Genomic DNA, 22,454 nt, shown 5'->3' with positions numbered 1-22,454 from the left:
CTTTTTCTAACATCCTGCTATTGAATTTATAATTAGCTACATTAACAGTATCACTGACTCCTCTTTATATCCAGGATAATTACGGCATTTTACAGGTACACAGCACCACTCCTCTGACTGAGTTTCTGGTCCCCAAAAGCAGATTTTGTGTGCCAGCCCAGAGCAGAGTTGGGCACCTCTGTTAAGGAGGTGATGAGGATGGCCCTAAGCGATGCTGTCAGATGTTGCACAGTGGGTGACTCCACCACGTGGCAAGCAGAAGCGCCACGCTGCTGAGTTTTTCTTTGACTATAAATTGCTGTTGAAGGGGCGGTCTCTGCCCGGGGTGCGCAGCAGCTGCTGGGCTGAGAACTTCTTCAGGCACTGCAGCCTCATCTGCCCACAACCCAACACGAGCAGTAACAGCCCAGCGTTCATCCCCACCTCTCCGTAAGAAAGTAACAAACACCGCTCCAAACAGGAAAAAATCAGGATAGAACAAGAGGTGGCTATAAATCACTGTTAAATCACGGTGCAAACATTGTTCTTCCTCTTTATCTGTTTCTACCCCAAGGGAAAAAAACTCCTCAGTCATGTTGTACTCATTAGCAAATTTACTGCACTGCTTTTTTCAATATCTTGGCAGTTCTTCTCTCTGTTCGTCTAAAACATTAGTCTTGGCTTAAGGAATATTTCTAGTTCAAAAAAGACTACATTTTCTTTAGCAGTATCTCCTTAGAACACTTCTACTTTCACTTTCTACCATCTTTTTAAAGTTTAAATCTTTTTTTTTAAAACCAATTCAGAGAGCTCTTCTGTGGTTTTCTTTCTTGCAGCAAGCGATGGGGGCTAGAATAATCTCAAATTATTCATTTAGAGTGGCCCTTTATTCAGCTGATAATATGATTTAATTTATTAAAGTAAGAGATGAGAAATAAGGGGGGCAGGGGGAAGCCAACTTTCTCCCAAGCCTGAAGGAACGTCATTCAGCAAGTGTCGCAGCACACGCAGGTGACTCATTCAGAAAGAGATCATGTGGAGCTGTTTCCAATGTTATGAAGCCCCTTTCCCCATGGTCTGAAAGAATTGGCACGGCTCTGGCATAGCCCACATTTTTCAGGCAGTGTCAAACAATGGTTTCAGTTATAGATGAGGTGACAAACTCTGGGCTGGCAGGGCGCCTCCACCTCCCCATCAGCGGAGCAGCGCCTGGAACCAGCTCCCCAAGCGCGGCTCAAGCTGCCCCTCCCGCTGCTCCTTCCTTTTCTGGGCAAACACTCCCCTCTCCCGGTACAAAAGCTAACTACAGCCACACCACACCATAAAAAAAACTCCACATATTCCCATCTGTCCTTTCATGCGTTATTTTAAATATTTGCACTTAATAATGCCAACACATTTAATTTTAATATTACTTGCCTCTTCCCACATGAACGGGATATTGGATGTTTGAGCTCTTTCCCACCTATAAACAAGAGTCTGGCAGTACCTGAGCTTTTGGCCAGACACCAACATCCCTTCTAACCCAAACAATTCCATGATTCTGGTTCTATGATCATGATAAATGTAATTTCTGCTGGAAATATTTCTGTGTCCCAGGAGGTATCTGTAGGATATTGCTCAACCTGTAAATTGTCAGCACTGAGGTGATGTTACTGTTGATATAAACAAGTCCCTAATCATTTTTACTTCAGTGATACTTTGAAAATGGTGGCAGACTGTGGTCTAGGGCTGTTTATCAGGAAAAAAAATAACCAACAGCTACATCTGCAGCGTCGTTTCCACTTTGGCAATAGTGAAATGTGAAAGGTCTGGGCATGAGTCCGATGAGGAGAGGCTGTGGGAGCTGGGGTTGCTTAGCCTGGAGAAAAGGAGGCTCAGGTTGTTGTTCAAAATAGGTTATTTCACCTGGTATTCAAGAAGCCAATCCACAAGCTGAGTTGGGATATTTTATTTATTTACAGCCCCAAGCAGACAGGGCTGCTGAGTGGCAAATCCACAAAGCCAGCATCCTGACTACCAAGACATTGCACTATTTATACATTTTAGTAAACAAAGGTATTAATGCTCACTGGCTACAAGTTACACAGTTCTCTCATTATTTTGTATTCCATCTTCTGCTGGTTAAATAATTCCCTTATTCTCATGCTAATTAGTCTGTATGGTCAGGCCTTCTCCTGAGTAGGGGTGTTTCTTGAGTCCATGAGTCAATCTCCCTGTCAGAATTATCTTTTACCCAGCTCCAGCTGATTCCAGCACAGCTGCGGAGCTGGCTTTGTTAATTCCATCCCTATCTCAGGAGTTCTGCCAAATGTTCTGGTGGCCTGTAAATTCTGCACTCTTTTGTGTTCACTGTGAAAAACGTCAATCACTTGCTTTTAAAATTTTAAAAGTTTAATACTAATAAAATAGTTATAAAATTAGTAATATAATTAGAGTAATAAAAATGTGGACAATTGTGATTAGGACAATACGAGACAATAAGAACAAAGAGTTATGGACGGGACGATTGGTCCATGTACCTTTTTTGGGCAAAATAAGCCTGAAAAAGGGCCCACGTTAACAGAGGATTAATGCTTAAAAACAATAGCCTGTTGCATATTCATACACCTCATACATGATGCATAAATTCCATTCAAACAAAGGATTCTGTCTGGTTAGTGTCAACTTTTTCCTCTGAATCCTATCAGTGCCTTCAGGGCTGAGCAAGGTGGGAAGAAGTTCATTTCTCCTGATAATGGAGCAATAAGTTCTCTTTCTCTGAAAGATTTAGGTGTGGCTGCTATCTGGTGCGAGTACCTCATTCCTTTCTTAAAAAAAACTCTCACATATATAATTTCTATTTTAACATTATGTTATAACCTAAAGCTATATTTAACACACTACTTTAAAAAAATTATACAGCATAACTTTCTAACATAATACATATAATATTCATTTTAATATTTGCAAAAAGCCAATCATATAATACGCATTTTTCACATCCACTCTCAGTGCTGCTCCTCCCCAAGCTTTGTTTTCTCCCCGCGTCCGAGATCATTGAAACATGTCAAATACTGAACTTTAACAAGCCAATTCTATCGACAAGTCATTTATCCTTCTAACACCTGCACACCAAGGCAAGCCCTCATCACCCCCTACAACACCTGAGAGGAGGCTGTGGCCAGCTGGGGTCGGCCTCTTCTCCCCGCAACAAGTGACAGGACAAGAGCAAATGGCCTCAAGCTGTGCCAGGGGAGGTTTAGGCCGGATATCAGGAACAATCGCCTCACAGGAAGGGCTGCCAAGCATTGGAACAGGCTGTCTGGGGAAGCGGCGGAGCCACCATCCCCGAAAGCGTGCGAATGTGGCCCTTGGGGACGTGTCTTGGTGCCGGGCCTTGCAGTGCCGGGTGAGCAGCCGGACCGGCCATCCCGGGGGTGTTTCCCGACCCAAACCCCGGCCCGGCCCGGCGCTCCCAGGACGTGCCCGGGGCTCCCAGAGCCGGCGGCGCCCGCGCTCCTCCCTCTTCCCGCCGGGGGGCGGGGCCACGGCGTCATCGGCGCGCGCCCGCAGCGCCGCCCGCCCGCGATCATGTCGCCGCCGCTGTTCAGCCTGCCCGAGGCGCGGCTCCGCTTCACGGTGAGCCTCCCCCGCCTTCCCCTGCCTTCCCTCCGTCCTTCCTGCCTTCCCTCCATCCCCACCGCTCGGGCGGGAAGCTGCGGGGCCGGGCTGTGCCTCGGCGCCTCCAGGCCCGCGGTCCAGCCGGGCTGCTGCCGAGAGCGGCCCGGGAGCTCCTTTATGGAGCGCTGAGCGCGGCCGAGGTGCGGCGGAGTGGGAGTGAAGGTGAGGGTGAGCTGCACGCCGGCTCTGCCAAGGGTGGGGAGATCAGTCTTTAGGTTAGCGAAAATTAATGTAAAAGACAACGAAAGTGTAGCGTGCCCCCCGCAGCAAAACGTCCGGGCGTATTGCACTTGCCGTCTGTACAGAGGGATGCTTTTCCTTTCCCAGAGCTGGGGCGCCCCGTGTGTTCCCAGGCCTCTGGATCCCGGCGCTTGCCACCCAGGTGGTCAGACAAGAGGATGGGATTTGCACAGAAGTGCTCCAGGCACAAGGGCTCGACCCATTAGAGCGATTTTGTAACAGGAAGTAGTAATTTTTAGACCATCTTGGTAGCAGGGGTCATGTGCTTTTTAACATCTTCATAAACGCAGGTCTTGCAGGGATCCTATGCAGGTTTGCAGGTGATAGAAAATTGGGAGGAGCTGTTAACTCCCTTGAAGACAGGGAGAGGCTCTCAGGCACATGATGCCATTCTTGGGCCTGTCCTTGCAGGGCCAGGAGTTGGACTCGATGATCCTTGTGGGTCCCTTACAACTCAGAGTGTTCTCTGATCTGTGTCCCAAAGCATCATAACCACCTGAAGCTGTGAGTGTAGCACATGAGACAATGATAGATACAGTGTTGGTCACAAGAGCCTGATCCTCGATTAGAAATGCTGTCTTCACCAGGCTGTTAGCCCAGGTTTGAGGTGTGATGCTCTACTAGCTCACGTGCCTAATTTCCAATGTGCTTGTTATTTGCCCTCCCTGTTACAAAGGTCTCTGTGTAAACTAACACGTGGTATGGAGAGAAAGATTCCTTAGTATTTCTGTCCACTGTCAGAGGAAGGAGGAAGATCCTTATAGTTTTGTACTGGTGTTGTAGCTTTTCTTTCTTTGCATTTTGGTAGACATCCACCAGAGAGGCTCTGATTAACAAAAGCATCAAGCCGTTGTTGAATGCATTTAACCAGGTTCCTGGAAGGTAAGTGAAGGTCACTTGTTTTTTTAAACAGTGCCTATTTTGATAAGTTTTGGTAATCTTGTGCCTGAGGGTTGTTACTAATGAAGGTGGAATGTTTGCATTTGCAGTGAAAATGAAAAGAAGTGTACCTTGGATCAAGCTTTTAGAGTTGTTGTAGAAGAAGAAATAGTAAGTATTTTAAACTGCTGAAGCTTATCTCTTGTTGAACCTCACATCTCTATTAGCAGGCTAGTATATTAATGTAACAGCAACTTACTTTGGTGTAAGAAAACATTTTCTTAAAAACAGAAGCTATGTAATGGTGAGGTAATTGAGATTAAATACAGATGATTCAAGCAGGTAGGTAGAATCTTGTATTTTACAGACATCACACTGTAGTGAAAGCTGTGGTCTGAGCCTTTTCTAGCAGTTCTTTGTAATGTTTATGAAAGTCTGCTGTATCTTAAAATTCTAATTCATAAACATGCATTGTTCAATAACTGCACTTTAGGAGTGGGTGGAAGGGGTAGGTTTGGAGTAGATGTCAGAAAGAAATTCTTCACTGTGAGGGTGGTGAGGCACTGGAACAAGCTGTCCCAAGATGTTGTGGATGCCCCATCCCTGGAAGTGATCAGGGTCAGGTTGGATGGAGCATTCAGCAGTCTGGCTTAGTGAAAGGTGTCTCTGCCCCGGCCTGGGGGTTTGAACAATGAAATATTTTGGCCTCCCCAAATCAAAGCTATTTTGTGCTTTGTTACTTATGTAACAATGCTGCCTTGTCAGCTGAAAAGAATGATGAAAGGCGTCAAATAGTGTATGATCAAATTATATTTTAATGAAGTCTGAATGTGGGATATTAAGTTTCAGAGGTAAATGACTCTGTGCATTTGGGTCTTTAGTGGCTGGAAGCAGTCAGGGGAAGTTTAATTCTCAATAAAAACTTACTACAGTCAACTGGTAGGTCAGATTTTATAGATTGTTTTGGGAAGTTGAATGTCAGTATTTGTTTTAAATATGCCTACTTGGAAACAAGAATTTTAGTTTTGTTAGATACAGTATGGTCAGACCGGAGAATTTCAACAGTGTTTTCTTTGTTTAGATAAACAAAGCTCCATGTGAAAATCTCCTGGCAATTATTTCTCTTGCTATTAATGGAGTCACAGAAGGTGAGCATCTCTCTTTCAAATTTATTGGCAGTTTTAGGGACCATTTAGGAGAATTTAAAAATCTTGATTTCTGTCAATCATCTACTGTGGTTCTCTTTGGTTCTCTTGTTGGTTCTCTTTTGGCTCTTATGCTAGTGATTAGTTTCAGGAGAGAAATTAAGTATAATATAATTAAATTTGGTTATATATGTGACATTTGTGTTGGAATTTTTTTATTTGTTAATAAAGAAAGATGAATGGGTTTGGTTGCAGCATGATTAGCAGTTTCTTTGTCCAGCACTTTAAAATGGTTAGAAGTTTCCCATCCTAATTTCTGAGATTAGACCACTGAGGCAGAGAGGTAAAATGACTTGGCAGAGGCAGAAATAACATCTCCTGGGTATCTGTGCTCATCTCCTGTCAGTATATGGCTGGGTTTTAGATACTTGAATCTGTTTCAATAACAGATTGTGTCAGAAATCAGCATGCTGTTCTCCTCTGAAATGGCTTTTGCTCTCTTCCTTTTGTTTATTTGTTCACATTATTCATCAAAAATTGTTTCAGTAAGTACAGGTGAATTCCATGTATTTTTATGAGCTGTAGAATAACAAGAGCTGTGCTATGAGGAGTGCAGGCACTGCCTGCAGAGTATGGGTGGATGGACTTGGAGTACTGTTTTAGTGGTGTTTGAAAAGGCTCTCAGGCTTCATGGATGTGTGTAGTTGGACTAACTGTGGATATAGAAGCCTGAAAGAGTTCATTTGCAGTCTGCAAAAAGATGTAACATTGTTTCAGATTTTGAGGTCATTAGAACAGTGATTTTTTTTTTAATATTTGTTTTATGTTAGTGCAAAGCTTTTGCAAATCTCATTTGAGTATGTGTAGAAATAGCTTTAATGAAAGTTCACATTTTAGCCCTAGTTTTCTGTTAGGATTTGTAGGAGCTCAGAAGAATATCTTTCTTCTACTTTTTTTAATAAAATGTCCCTCAAGTGTAATGCATCTCTTTGTTTTGTATTTCAGTTCAAATTTGTTGAATAAAAAATTCCCTGTTCCTCATAGGTATCTGCACTGCATCAACTCCTTTTGTGCTTTTGGGGGATGTTCTGGATTGCCTCCCTTTGGATCAGTGTGACAAAATTTTCACTTTTGTGGAGAAAAATGTTGCTACATGGAAATCGGTAGGTATTTTTGCAAAATGTTGCGTAGTTTGGCCAAAGCTGTTGTCTACAAGAACCATTTTAATTAACAGAATTTAACTGTCTTTGTGGCTGACACATAAGTGTCAGGAGCTCCAGAGTCTCCTGAAAAGCATTCTGCTGTCTCAGTGTTTTCCTATCCTGGATTTTCTACCTAGAACCTCCTCCCATAGTCATTCAGGCTGGTTTGTTTCAGATAACATTATACCCCCTGACATATTCACAAACTGTTAATTCAAGTATCTACCAATTTCTTCTTCCAGATCACCAGTATTGTGAACACTATAAATCTTTTGTGTCTGCTCTTTGCTTATTTGTATAAATCATACATGGAGTAATAAAGGAAATGAGTGTAAAAATTAGTGTATTTCAAGAAAAAAAAGTGTATGGTGTTCTTACAGCTCATTGTCACACGTCGTTTTTTTCTTTATGAAGGCTGGATGTAAATGTGTTTTATGTGCTTTCTTGGAATTTGTGAGACTTGCCTTCTTGTGAGACCTGCCTGTTATGTAAGGAAAGACTCAAATCTAGAGTTATCTGTAGGAGTGACTCTACTTGCTCATATCTTGTGATTGGATTAAATCTGCTCAAGAAGGTTTTATGATCTCTTAATGTTCTAAATACCTTTGCTCTGTTTCAGAACACATTTTACTCTGCAGGGAAGAATTACTTGCTGCGCATGTGCAATGGTGAGTGGTAGTTTTTCAGGGAGGGGGGAGCAGTATTAAAGAACTTCCTAGCTCAACAAATGAAAATTAGTTTAATAATTGGATTTAAATTCAGATGTGTTCAGTAAGTAATGAAGTTAAAAGGTGCATCACTCTGAACAGATATGCATTCTTGGTTATTAATGTAAAAGTCATTCGGGCTTCTGGGAACTCTCTTCATCAGTGGAGATCATTAGAAGAATATCATTCCTCAGCAATGTTAAGGCCTGTATCCAAGGCTTTATTTGAGTAGAAATCATTCAAATTTATTTTTTATTGGTGTTGAAGATGTTAGGAGAATTGGCAGAATGCGTTTGGAAGAAATATGTCTGGTCAGAGGGAGTCATTGGCATTCGAATTTGAATTATGAGCTTCCTTAGTTCTGTTGGTCATGTAATTAGTAAGTCTTGCATTCTGTTACGTAAAAAATGAAAAGAGGGATAAATACTAATATTCTTTACTTTTTACAATATTTAGATCTCCTAAGAAGATTATCTAAGTCACAAAACACAGTCTTTTGTGGAAGAATTCAGCTGTTCTTGGCTAGGTTATTTCCACTTTCAGAAAAGTCAGGTGAGATTTTTTGCATTTCATCACACTTAACATTGAGACTAAATAAGCTGAACCATTAAAGTCAATGATGGTTGTGGACCAAATCCAGTTGGACCAAATCACTTTGCACTTGCATTCTAGTTCTTGTGTCTGTCCATGGTGTTTGGACTTTATTTGCTTTGATTTCAAATGTAAGTTTTGAATGCTTTGAGACTTGAGTATTAGTATTTCATAAACAGACTTGGGAATGTTACAGCTTTTAAGACTTTCTCTTTGTTTTTCACAGGGCTTAACCTACAGAGTCAATTTAACCTGGAAAATGTCACTGTTTTCAATACCAATGAACATGAGAGCACTCTGGGACAGAAGGTGAAAATTCCTATGTCATTTTTCACTGATTCTGCAGTTAACGTGTAAGATTGTTTGCCCAAAAAGTGTATGGGGCTGTAGGTTCATCATTTGGGTGTCTCTCTGCCAGACCAAGCTGTTGTTTTGGGAATAGGCATTCCCAGGTGCCTATTAGGTTACCTGGAACATTAAACTGTGCACTCTGAGGAAGAAAAAGACTGGTTTGATTGTGAGGAATGAGTACTGTCACTTGCTGTGCAGTTTTCCCCACAGCATGCAGAGGGCAGAGCTGTCTCTTCAGCTTTTTTCAGGAGAAGTGAGGCTATCATTGCATTAAGACAGAAATTTGTTGCACAGTTATTGTTACAGTAATAATACTTAGGAGTTTTTTTGAGTTACCAGCTTAAGCTTTCTGATCTAATATGTAGTTGCATGTTTACAGTAAACAACACTATGAGAGCTCTGTGCAAACTTTAGTGGCATTTTTATAAATCTTAAATAAATTTTTTCCTATTTAGCACACCGAGGAGAGGGAAGAAGGAATGGATGTGGAAGAAGGGGAAATGGGAGATGATGAAGCACCAACGAGTTGGTGAGCTGACAGAAATTTAAAAGCTGAAGCAAAGCTTTATAAAGTAAAAGGAAAAAAGCTGTTTGGGAAATATATTTAGATGTTATGGTCCAAATTCTCCTCATCTTCTGCTCTCTGAAGATTAGATGTATCTAATCAGTGAAGACTCCTGGCAATGTCTTAATTGTTCAAGTTGTCTGGAAGACAGAAATATACAGATTTGCAAAAGTTGTATACCCTGGCTGAGAACCACTCTGGTTTTGACAGTTTTACAAATTCCCTTCACAAAACTTGTGATAAGATGTATTCAGAGATTTTGAGTATATGCTTAAGGAGAAAAAGCTGTGTTCCCCTTCATGCCACAGATAGTGAAAAACTTCTAAGATCCCTTTTGTGTACTTTTTTTGCTTTTGCGATGAGCAAGTAACAACAGACTGAATGGAAAATTCTTACAAGGACAAATTTTGAGTTACACATTCCTCTGTGACGGTTCACTACTGACTCACTAATTTACTTCCAAAGTGAATAATGTTTTCTGGGGTTGTACATTCCTGAGTGAACTTGAATATAATATGCTGCTTTTCAGTGTGGTTTTTTTCATTATTTTTTCCACAGTTCCATTCCAATAGATTATAACCTGTATAGAAAATTCTGGTCACTTCAAGATTATTTTAGAAATCCTGTGCAGTGCTATGAGAAGGTGTCATGGAAAACGTTTCTTAAGGTAATCTGAGTTCATGCTCTCAACCATTCAGCCTAAGTAATGGTCATTGTTTACATGAGTAGCAGTGACTGCATACACATGGAACAGTTCAAAGGCTCAGGCTGCTGGAAAATGATAGTGCACCAGGAAATGCATTTTGCTGTTTTCCTAAGTGAGCCTTTTTCAGTTAATGAATATATTGTGTTAAAACGTACAGTAAATTTTCTACTCTATGTCAATATCAGAAATACTTCATATGTTGCAACAGTGACAGAAGTACTTTTTTTTTTGTGGTTTATCAGCTGCAAAAAGCAGAAGTTGTGGGTTTGGGTGGGTTTTTTCACCCCAAGAAGATAAATAGCTCTGTCTAGTCCTTGCTGTTATTTTTGAGTAGTCATACTGATGCCAGTGGCATCCTGAAGATTACTGGTTTCTAACAAAGCAAATCTCTTTGTAGAAGCAATGACTTGAATGTCCCCTTCAGCCAGCTGTTTCAGTTTTGCTTAGTATGAATATTGATGAGGATTTATTGCTAAGGTACTGTTTCTTCAAAATTTGTCACTCAGTATTTATTTAATTCAAAGAAGCTTCGTTATTTTTTTAATCTTCATTCTCTGTGTTCTGGTAATAAGAGGTGACATCTGCTCAGACATCCTAATATAAATCTAATTTATGACATCTACTAATGGGGCCAAAAAAAAAACCACAGAAAACCACCCCAGGTGCAGTTCAGAAACTGATCAAGGCCAGACTTAAGTCTTTCAGGTGAAATTTTTTACTGTAGCACTGTCATCATGTGAACCTTTTTTATTCATGATGTCTAAACAACAAAGCACTGTTCACAACCCAAAATGCTGTTTTTCTTAGCATACTTTAAGTGTTCTGACATGATAACACATTCATTTCATTTGTGGTGTTCAGAGTGATCCTGCACATCAGTAACAAATGGGTTGTTTCAATAGGCTGATAGCAGATTTACCAAGTATTTTACTTGATTAGCTTTTAAGTCTGCAAGGTTCAGTATTGTTTTCATGTGGTAAATAACTCTGTTTTATAGTACTCGGAAGAAGTTTTGGCTGTTTTCAAAAGTTACAAGTTGGACGACACTCAGGCTTCCCGAAAAAAGTTGGAAGAACTGAAAACAGGAGGAGAACATGTGTATTTTGCAAAGTTTCTAACTAGTGAAAAGGTACGTGGTTTCCCTTCCAGAATTTCGGGCTAATTGAGGTTGGAAGAAACCTATGTCTGGTTCAGCTTCCCTGCTCAAAGCTCTCAGCTGGAGCAGTTGATCAGCGCTCTGTCCAGTCAAGACTCCACAGTTTCTCTGGATATCCCATTACATTGTTTGACTGCTTTATTTAGATAGGTTTATTCTATTCCTTTTTCTCTTTTATTCTTTGTAGGTTGCCTCTGTTAATTAAAGACTCATGGGCTTCCATTTCTGGAATGAGAGTCTTCAGTAACGCTGCCATTTGTTTATTGGATTTCATTTCTAATGTTGCCTTTACAAAGATAAATTAGAAGAGAGTAAATATTTAAAGATCTTTTGCTTTTTTATTGTTGTTTAGCTGATGGATTTACAGCTGAGTGACAGTAACTTCCGTCGTCACATCTTGTTGCAGTACCTAATACTATTTCAGTATCTAAAGGGACAAGTCAAATTTAAAAGGTAATGTGAAAATACTTTGTGTTTTGGGGGTGGGGAACTGGGAGCTTGGAGATAAACCAAAATATTTTAAAATACTTTCCCTATTTATTCTGAGTTTGTGGAACTTGGAGCCTTGGATTGGTAAATACAGTGTATGCCTGAAGTTATTTTACAGCAGGAAAGCAGAGGTCTCAATTAATTTCTCTGTTCCTCTGCCCTCCCGTGCTCTAGTATTGATTGGACTTGCTCAAACTTGTGCCATTTACTATACAGGCAAAAATGCAATCTGCTCATCTTGGCACAGTAAGTTTTCTGCCAGGTTGGTGAGTTGTAGGGTCTCAGAAAAGTAGAGGCCATTAAAACTTGCTTATGGTGAGTGCCAGCCATGAGAGGGAAGGAGACTCTCCTTGGCAGCACCAAGTTGTTAAGACCAGTGCAAGGAAGGTACTTTTGTGTGGCATCATTTTGAATCTGTACTGACTCAGCAATGTGGCATTGGTTGCTGGTTTGTTTTTTCTCAGTGTACTGCAGAACTCTGTCTCAAATGGCAAGGAATAGCAATGGTGATTATTGCTTTTATAAATTCATGGGATAGAACCAAACTCCATCTGTTCCTAGTCTCTAACATTATTGTGAAGAAAACCCATCTCTCTCATTTCCTATGCCCTGGGCCGTATGTGCACATAATAATTAACATCCTTAACAAGGCAGCTGTGTCTCACCTGCTGTATATTGCTTTTTGTAAACATCTCTCAAAGAACTTTGTAAACTAGGACCATTATCCTAATTCTACAGATTATTTATCAAGGCAGTCTAGTGGCTGAGAAGAAATGGAATTCAGATCTTCTGAATTCCACTTCAGTCTTTTTGAGGTGACAGTCATTTCAGTGTCATTGCATTAAAATGTTCATTATAAATGGTCACTTAAATGGTTGAGGATGGCATGAGATACAAATGGTGTAGTATAACACTTGGTGAGTGTTTTTGAGGTATATCTTTTCATTCTGCCCATTTGATGTGTTTTGGGTCCAGTGTCAAGGTGTGATCTTGAATCACTCAAATGGGCTTCCTATTGGGTGAATCTACACCTTGAAAGTATAGTCCCCAAGCACATCTAATTAATTCCACAAACTAATAAATGCCCTGGGACCAGGGCAGATCACATTCAAAGCTCTTTCCTCAGATCCCCTCTAACACCCCTCAGAAGGTATGTAGTATAAATTATGTGTCCTCAGGACACTTTCTGATGTGCTGGTTTTTTTTCAATTCCAGTTCAAACTATGTTCTAACAGATGAACAGTCTCTTTGGATTGAAGATACTACAAAAGCAGTCTACCAGGTTGGTACAGTATCTACTTTCATAAAAATTACATGGAAGAATATTAAGCATGTAATATTGTATCAACCACCTTTAAATCAGTAACCACCATTTTCTCTGGAGCTCTTTTCCTACATGTTCTGCCACAGATACAATGCAAGAAGTTCACCTTCTTTTCTCCCATTCATAGCTTCTTTCAGAAAATCCTCCAGATGGAGAAAGATTCTCAAAAATGGTGGAGGTGAGTATTTTGATGCCTGCCTGAACAAAGTCTATATAGCACATAAAAAAGCAGTTTCAGCTTATACTAGCTTTTGGAACACGCCTATTATATCTGAGAAAACTTTTACCTCATCCTACTAAAAATGGTCTTATAGTGTCTTTTTATTTTGTAGTCATATTTTATCCCATATTTTCATTAATACTCTTTTCTTCCTTCTTCGAGGGAGAAACAGAGATATGCTTGTATGTGCGTGTGTACATACAGGATGAGGGGTTATTGGAAAGCAAAAAATATTTAAAAGTTTTTGCAGATAGGAGTCCTGTGCCCAGAGACATGGAAATAAAATACAAGTGAAATTAATCAAAACCCAAGAAGTCGTCTTTTTGCTTTCCTTTTTTCCTTTACTTTGACTGCATCTATTTTCTTGTCTAGACCAGGGGAAATAAAGCTTTTCCCACAATTTTTGAAGAGAGGAGTTACACTCTTTTTGCATAAATTAAACCAGTTGCCTAAGATTATACTGATGAATTTCAAGATAGTGACTGAAACATACAACCTAGAACAAAATTTTCCCCTTAATTTTAATAGCTCTGTTTAAAACTTTGGGGTCAACTCTGAAAGTGCTTATGACCCCTAATAATGTGCAATACTTTCTGTCTTTCTACAGCATATATTAAATACTGAAGAAAACTGGAACTCATGGAAAAATGAGGGCTGCCCAAGCTTTGTGAAAGAAAGGTAACTGTGTTATGACAGAAGCTTTCTGCTGCTTGTTTGAAATGGTGGTTCCACTTCAGAATCTGGTACCCGTGGTGTATATTAACCACTCACAAAACTTAGAGATCTGTACAGTTGCCTGTCTCTTCAGTGAGTGCAGGCTCTTAGATTTCTGCCAAAAGTAAGTAAGGCTTGCAGTGTGTCAGGGATAGAGGTGGTTATGGGTGTGTGGGCTCTCAGGAGAGCATTCTTCATTGTCTCAGGACAATATTTTGTGGTACTGAGGATCCAGTGGTCCAGGAGACTGGAGCAGGTTTTGCCACCTCCTGCTTTCAGCAGACCGTTGAAGTGGTTAGTGCCTGACTTTTCCATATATCCCTTTGGATTGCCTCTAATGAAGCCTTTGGCATTAGGTTTTGGCAGGGCAGCATACCTGGAGTTTGCGTAACAGTTCTCTTACACAATTTATTTATTAGTTTTTCACTTGATAATGATCACTTACCTTAAAGCAAATGACAATTAGATGACTTTCACCACTAAAAGTTTCCTGTGTTACTAACTAGTGGCAAAACTTGAGCTTTGACTCCATATGTCTACTTGACTATCTTGAGGGGAAGACCAAACATTTGTCTTCCACCCTTCTTCATTGTACACACGGACTTGTGGCCCCTTTGTGGTAAGGAGCATCTGGATCATTGTATCTTTGGACATTCCCTTTTATTGGAGAGATGAGGTGCAGCCACCTCTTCATGACTTAAGCTGTTTGTAAATAAAAGGATGGGGGGCTGTTAGAAGAGAGAAATTACTGTTGCAGGGGGATTGTGGGGAAGTAAAATTATGAAATTTGACTTTATAAATATTCTGTCTCCTTTAGATCTCATCCAGAGTTTCAGCTTGGGTAGGTCTTGCCCTAACCTCAGTGCTCTGGGATCTCCATTCTCTAATCCCATGAAATCAGGTGCAGCTGGGGAAAGAGACCTTGCAACCATGATCCCAGCAGCAGGGTAGATCACGTCCTGCTGGCACAATTGTGATTTCCTTCCTTCTGTTTATTGGGACTCTGGTAGACCTTTACATTTTCAAGTGAACTAATTTTGGTGTCTGGCAGAATCCTTTATCTCTACTTTGCCTTCTCTCTGCTTTTCCCCACTGCCTCCTTCCACCCTTTGACTCACTGTCCCTCCGTCTGTTCATTATTTAACATGACACCATCTCAAGGTGAAAGGTGAAGGTGAAACAGCTTTTTTTGTTCTTGAGATATTACTGGTTTGATACCAAAGAGCATTTTTTTTTTCTTTAGACCTCCTGATTCTAAGCCAATGAGGCCTGTGAGGAAGAGGCCAGCTCCAGAGGACTTCTTAGGAAAAGGATCAAACAAAAAAATCCTTATGGGGAAGTATGTTGGTTTCTCTTTCCTTTATAAAATTTCTGGGTTTGGCTTGGTTAATTGGTTTGGGGTTAATTGGATTTTGTGTTTGGGGTTTTTCCCCCCTGTGTTTTCTATACACCAATTTTCAAACATCTTTACTCTGGAACTGCCCAAGAATGGCCAAAGGATATATCACTCTTTTAAAACTTGGAGTAGGCTTTCTTTCCTTATAACCTTTTATAGGTCCCTTTAAAACAGTCCATGAGTGTGGCATGGTAGAATGATGGACATAAACAATGTGTGTTTATGCTTTTCTTTTCAGTGAGGAACTGACCCGTCTTTGGAATTTATGTCCTGATAACATGGAAGCCTGTAAATCTGAGAGTAGGTAGGTAAAAAGGGGTGTGTCATTGTTTAAAGCTAACTAATTAGCACTCTAATTAGAGGGTTACAAAATTGGCATAAGGAAGATGTACAGGATGATCTTAGGAGGTGTGCATTTCACCTTTAGAGAAGGTGGTTGTATGAATCTTTGCCCTGAAACCTCTTTACAGTTTTTCTCACTTCTTTGAGTGTTTATGCTGCCAGTAATTTTCATTGCTTAGTAAAATCTAAGCTGAAAACCAGATGAAAACTCCCCTTTTGTAGACCATGATTGTATAATTAATTACCTTGTATAATGAAGGAAGATTGCCAAGTCGGGCTCTGATGAAGTTAGCATGCTGCTTGGCTATGATTTTCGAGCAGGCCTGTGCTTTAAACAATGCTAGATAAGAGGAAATTGGCTACCAGGCATTGTTCCAGCACATACCATGTCTGTTCATGGGGCAGATACAGAAAAATGTAATTACTGGTTGTCCCTTAGGCTTGCACAATTGTAGGAAATGCTTAAAATGTACTCTGCTACACAACTTTCTTTGTTACAGATACCAAAATCTCTTTTACTGTGCAGACATGATGCAGAGTAAGAAAATTTGGAGAAGGAATGGGACAGTTGCCAAAGAGAACTCTGCTGGTAGTGGCTGTAAAGTCTGGTTGTGTGGGGAGAGGTGCTAGCTGTGCAGATATCCTGGGTGGAGGAATTGCTTTTCTAGAGGTTCAGAGCTTTGCAGAGGAAGTGCCCTCCTTTCTTGTGAGGCTGGGATGTACAGGAAGGACTTTAACTGGATATATGCCTTTACTAGGCCAAGGGATGAAGGTGGAGTTGTGTTTGGAACCAAAGCTTTTGGTTCCATTTGTGTGATTGTATTGTGCTGCAATGTCTTTAAATAAAAATAAATAAATAAAGCCCTTAACAAATATAGATAAACAAAGAAAATGCATGCCATGGTAAACAGGAAATAGATCCCATGGCGTCCAGATTCAGTTGCAAGTTTTTTTTATGGGCTTTGTGACTGTATGTGGTCAAGTAAATGTAGCTTTTTGCTTTGGTTCTTCACTTCTCCATTCAAATGGGGTAATACTTAGCTGTCCTCTTTTTAGATGGTTGTTCTGGGGATAATATGGCAGGACTCTGATGGGTTTTCAAGGTGCCGGCTTTTTCCTGTAGTCAGTGATGATGCATGGGGCACTGCTGCCCTGGGCAAAATGCCTTTTTCAAAACAAAATGGAAGTGAATTTATAGATCAGTGTGCTTCACCCCCTGCTCCAGCCCTTTACTAGACTCCGTTGCAGAAGCAGGTGTGACTTTCAGCATTAGGTAGGAGAAATACAGATCATTATGAGCTTGCTTTGCACCACTGAGTCTTGGCTCTCAGTAGCCTACAGCTCTCACGCAGTCTGTGTTTTTTTGGGTAGAATCTTCTCAGCAGCAAACCATCCTGATGGTGTGAAATTTCATTTCTGTTCTGTTTTTAGGTCAGGGTTCCTTTTGTGCTGCTTTGAGTATCTGTCAGAACCAAGCACAAGCGGTTCTGAGAGCAGATGGAACTGAGCTGGGGGGTGGCAGGGACGTGTTTTGCTGCTGTCAAATGGCACAAAACTAGCAAGCATTTGAGACTCCTGAGAGGTTGTGAGCTGTGCAAATGCAGTTGACAGATGTTATCACCTCTTTGTATGGCAGGAGGTTTAAATGCATGTAATAGGCAGTGCTAGCAACTGCTGGCACAGTCTAGTGGTTAGGCAGTTAATAATTTTATAGCAACATGTATCAAACAGATTCTTTGCTTATTTAAAATTGTTAAATTTGAGTGGGTTGGTTTGGGATTTGTATTTTTCTCCTCAGTGGATGAGCTTGAGATGTGTCTGAAGGAACAACGACTGTCTATTTTAGGGAAGTTTGTGAAGCATATTAAGCTCCTTATTTGATTTTTTTTTTTTTAAGGGAATATATGCCAACACTGGAGGAATTTTTTGAGGAAGCTATTGAGCAAGCAGACCCTGAAAACATGGTTGAAAATAAGTATAAGTATGTCCATCTCTGTGTTTCACTTGATTTTCATGTTTGGATTTTAAAGAAAACAGACTGTTCTCAGCATTACTAATATCTGTGTAGGATTCCAGAAATGTACAAAAACACATTAAATTTAGACAGAATTATATTACTAAATATTTCAAATCTTTCTCTGTGTTTTTATAGGTGCCAGACTTTACTAATCAAACTTGTATTTTATTGTAGGGCTGTGAACAATTCTAACTATGGCTGGAGAGCACTGAGACTTCTGGCACGCAGAAGTCCCCACTTCTTCCAGCCAACAAACCAACAATTCAAGAGTTTACCTGAATATCTAGAAAACATGGTAATCAAATTAGCCAAGGAGCTGCCTGTAAGTAATATTATCCTATAATAATAAATGCTGAATTCATTCACTTTTTGGTTGTCCCTCTGCAGTCCACTTGGTATATGGGGACAGAGGGGAGGGAAAAAAAAATGCCAGGAAAAAAGTTTGTACACTGAAGTAAAAACTACCAGTAAAATTAGTCTAATCTCTGAAGATCCCAGTAACAATAAACTAAGTAACATTGAATAATCTAGTAACTGTTGAACTCTGCCTTGTACCCTGAAAAAAAACAGCTGTGGCAATCCTGTTGGTACACAGGAGTGTATATATATATATTTATATGTATATATGTGTGTGAATATATACACTTATATACATTAACCCAGCTGCTTGGATTCCATGTTGCAGTGCAGACAAATTTTATGGAAGGTATAAACCAGAATCATGGCTCATGAATATACTGGGATGGCAGGAAAAGAGAGAGCGTGTGCAGCTGATGGTGCTGTGCTAAGTGTTACCAGAACTTTACAGCAAGGTTTGCCAGAGTTCTTCTCTCAGCTGCCTGACTTCTAAAATATGCAAAACAAGAATAAACCTTGTGGAGCTGTAAAATTAAGGCATTAACCCTTTGCTTGTTCAACAGTACAGATTTGAGTCCGGGGGGGCCTTTCAGATGGCTTTATACACAGTGATAAGAGAGGCTGCCAATGGGAAAAGGGCACTTCCTACACCTATGAATTAGCACACAACCCAGAAGTGTCTTGCAGATGCAAACCCCTGCTTCTCTACTGAGACCTTCCTATTGTGTAACGTGAGGTCTAAAAGTTGGAGTTTAATATATGGCTGTTTTGGTTGTCCAGCCATCAGAATTAACTGTAAGCGAAGAGCAAGTTTAGAAAATATGTGGGGATTTTAATTTGTTGAATGTATTAAGGTATGCAATATTCTTGATGGTACTACTGTCATGTGCCAAATGGCAAGAAACAACTGTGTACCTGAAATGTAGAAAAAGATGAAGCCTTTTGGCTGACCAGTACCTGAATGAGGGAGTGAAAAGTTTGTTGTTTATATATTTGATTGCCACCTTCCAGAAGTCTGAAAGTACATAAACTTTGGGGAATTCCCAAGTGTGGAATAAAACTAGCGAATAACAATAATAATGATTTTTTTTAAAAAATTATCATTGGTAGTGATCTTAAATTTGGTTGGCTGGGGTTTTTTTTAAGCAAGTGATGAAGCTCACTATGGAACGCTTAGTTGTTGTTACCATTGAAAGGAAGAATCCTATTAAGTCAGTGGATGCTTTTATGAGGTTTTTTTAGTTAGTAATATGTTTTATTAGAACTTAATGGTGTTACTGATGTTTAGGAGACTCTGGGGGATTTTTAATTCTCATGAGGGATTCTGTCAGGCTTTCCATTCTAACACACATTCCAGAGACAAGCATGGAGCTGTAGGAATTCTCTTTGAACACAAAATTCATCCAGTGATGTTTAGTTCTTTCATTGTAGCCTCCTTCTGAAGAAATAAAAACAGGTGAAGATGAAGATGAGGAAGATAATGATGCTTTATTAAAGGAAAACAATGAAAGTAAGATTTGCATATTCTCAGTCTTTCCAGTTTTTCTCTTGATGTGTGTTGCAGAATCTGTGTTTTAACATAGTTTCCACTGAGGGCCATCAGTCCTGCTTGCCCCAGTGCATTAGCACCAAAAAGTACAGCCTTTTTGGGACACAGGAGCAGCCTCCCAGTGTCCTGGCCTACCATGCTGAAAGCTTCCAACCTGTTGGACTAGCACTTTCACTAGGAGCCTCTTTCCCCTTTTCTGCTATGTGGTCTATGTTGCCAGTGTCACTAGGTGTTCATGGCTGAAATGTCAGCTGTGTAAAAGCCTGTGTGAGTGCTCCTCACCCATTTTTCTGTTCTCTCTGCCCTTTAATCATTGGGTAAGCGCTTTCCCCTAGCCCCTCCTGGAGTAGTAACTGTGGGACTTTCAAAAATGGATATATTCCAACTCTGAGATGTTTACTTCTTCTTCATTTAAAATACCTTAAAGGCAAAAGTTTCTCTGGGAGAAGAGCAACCTTCCTGACATCATCTCACTCATTGTTCTCCACAATCTGTGTCTGTCTCTTGCCTTTAATCCTGGCATGTCCTGCTCCTAGGTGTCCTTCCCCATCTCCTTTGTCTGTGAATCTGCCCTCTTCCATCCTCATTCATGCCTTCATCTCACAGCACCTTCTCCCTTGTGTGTTGTAACCTTGTGTGCCAGCTCCTGGATCCAGCATGGGCAGATGGGGTACGCAGGAAGCCAAACACTGGGTACCTCTGGCAGTTTTGTTGCAAACTGTTTTCTGTCAGTGGAAAGCCACCTGTGGGTTTCTATGAATCTCTCTCATGTTGCCCGTTTCCATCCAGCACTTGACCTTCTCCACAGTCTCCTTTGCAGTAGTAGAGAAGTTCTTTCCTCTTCAGCTTAATGCTACTTCACACGGCCTTTGTAGTGTCACTGTGTGGGATTTACATCTTTCTTTAAATCTTGTCTTAAAGCAATGATGGCAGAGCCATGGTCTGCTGTGCTTAGATATAAGGGAAATTATCTGAGGGCTTTTATTATTTTGTTATTCTGCATCTTCTGTCAATGTGACTTTAGTTCAGATAAATTACTGTGACTGATAAGTGCTGGAGAGACTTGAAATTTCTGCTCTATGCCATCTCTCTTCAGGTGGCACAAGAAGGGACTAATTTTTAATAAGAGAATATTTTTAATAAAATATATTTTATTAAAAATTAGAAGTATGATTAATTTCTCTGTGTATTTCAATTTTTGGTGTTTTTTCTTTAAAATTGTGAAATAAACATGGGTGGTAAGCTGTAGATTGTAGAACGTGATAAGCTATAAATGTGAAAACCCATCTGTAATCACTGTAGCACGTGGCTTCCCAGCAGAGCCTAGTTTTCCATGGTTTTTATGTCAATGCCAGAATGACAGAAAATTCCTTAAAGTACTGACTACACATGAAATTTACTGTCATAATCCTGTTGCCAATAGGAACATGAGAAAAAAGGGACTGAAACTGGGTTTGTTTGGGTTTTTTTACCTGGGTTGACTTTGAGTAAGGTGACTAAAAAATTCCAAAACACACATAAATGTTAAAGATCACTCTGTATTTTAATATTATAATTGACTTGTGTTGAAAACTATAGTCTTATTTGTCAAAATCATTTGGAGGAGGCAGTTCTGATGTATTTAAGACTTAGGCACTTCTCTCAATATAATAGGAGATAACATAAAAAGCAAGAAAGCAAGATTTTCCTTGTTATGGGCATTAAGGGACATAGCTCTTGAAACCCAGGTAAACGCCTGTAAAAATCTGCTCTCGGAGCTTGAGTAGGTTTGGAAAGCTGCAGGAAAGGTGCAACTCAGTCTGTCAGTAAATAAACAGAGGATTTAAAATGGGGAGGATTCATTTCAGTGTCTGGAGATGTTTCCTCTGTGTCTCACTGATGCCTTCTCTGTTTTCCCCAGGTCCAGAGGTGCAACGGGACAAAGCCATGACGGGCGAGCAGATCGAGTCCTTTGCCAACAGGCTGGGGGAGCAGTGGAAGGCCTTGGCCCCCTACTTGGAGATGAAGGAGTCTGACATCCGGCAGATTGAGCTGGACAGCGAGGACGTGAAGATGAGAGCCAAGCAACTGCTGGTGGCCTGGCAGGATCAGGAGGGCTCTCACGCCACTCCCGAGAACCTGATCACGGCGCTGACCAAAGCCGGGCTCGGGGACCTGGCCGAAAGCCTCACCAACGACACCGAAGGCAGCAGCTAACTCGCCTCAGATGCCAACTGACTGACTTGGGGCTGGGGGTGTTGGTAATTGTGACTCCTCTGGTGCTTGCCATTGATAATTGTTACTTTTGTCTCTAGGTAACAGATTTTTGATAGGTATTTTATGTTCAGTAAATGATAAAAAGCTTTTTAATATTAATGTTGGATTGTCCAGAATGTCTGAGAAAAGGATTAGTCGCCCTGGCCTGGAAGTAGGAAGCTTCATCTTTGTTGGTAGAACACGAAGGGGAGGATGGGGCAGGCTGTGGGACAGTTTGGCACCAACAGAATTCGGGTTGCTCCCGCTGGACAGAGAATCGGCAAGCTCGTTGCTCACAGCAGGGACGGACTGTGTGTGAAGGACTTTGGAGTCACTCTTTGGGGTCATGGGGGCTGGGGACTTTCAAAACCTACCTGGTAGAGGTAAAATAAGAAGGTTGTGATGGCACTCCAAGGCACAGCACTGACTTCCAGGGAAGAAGTGCTGTCCTGCTCTCCCACTGAAGCACTGGTTCAGTCAATGATCATGGGATTTCCATGCTGGTTTTTGTTAGTGATTATTTTTAGCTGCTCATTCTTTGGTTGTGTAGGAACACCCCTGAGTACTGGTAAACAAATTTTTTTGTCACAGGTTACTGTGAAGGTTTCATTTTAAGGCCATGGTTGT

The 22,454-nt window shown here is 40.7% G+C and overlaps 1 protein-coding gene across 1 annotated transcript; it reads left to right on the top strand.

Annotated features, from left to right (window-relative positions):
* The first annotated feature begins 3,533 nt into the window (after positions 1-3,533).
* Positions 3,534-21,954, top strand: THOC1 (THO complex subunit 1). The gene is made up of 21 exons (XM_084215460.1): positions 3,534-3,600; positions 4,691-4,764; positions 4,872-4,932; positions 5,843-5,909; positions 6,951-7,069; positions 7,728-7,776; positions 8,272-8,367; positions 8,633-8,715; positions 9,213-9,286; positions 9,881-9,989; positions 11,026-11,157; positions 11,537-11,637; positions 12,889-12,955; positions 13,125-13,175; positions 13,825-13,895; positions 15,175-15,270; positions 15,566-15,631; positions 17,567-17,650; positions 17,861-18,008; positions 19,475-19,553; positions 21,493-21,954. The coding sequence occupies exons 1-21, from the start codon at positions 3,553-3,555 to the stop codon at positions 21,786-21,788; spliced, it is 1,971 nt and encodes a 656-aa protein (XP_084071586.1). The 5' UTR covers positions 3,534-3,552; the 3' UTR covers positions 21,789-21,954.
* The last annotated feature ends 500 nt before the right edge of the window (positions 21,955-22,454 follow it).

The sequence above is a fragment of the Fringilla coelebs genome (assembly GCF_963513975.1).
Source record: "Fringilla coelebs genome assembly, chromosome: 1".
NCBI classification, from domain to species: domain Eukaryota; kingdom Metazoa; phylum Chordata; class Aves; order Passeriformes; family Fringillidae; genus Fringilla; species Fringilla coelebs.
The sequence above is the reverse complement of the archived record's forward strand: the minus strand, read 5'-3'. Positions and strand labels throughout refer to the sequence as shown.

Excerpts from the sequence above, each read along its gene's own strand:
- THOC1 (XM_084215460.1), top strand. The coding sequence starts at position 3,553 with ATGTCGCCGCCGCTGTTCAGCCTGCCCGAGGCGCGGCTCCGCTTCACG. Across the intron at positions 4,765-4,871 it reads TTTAACCAGGTTCCTGGAAG|TGAAAATGAAAAGAAGTGTA; the intron begins GTAAGTGAAGGT and ends TTGCATTTGCAG. Across the intron at positions 5,910-6,950 it reads TATTAATGGAGTCACAGAAG|GTATCTGCACTGCATCAACT; the intron begins GTGAGCATCTCT and ends TGTTCCTCATAG.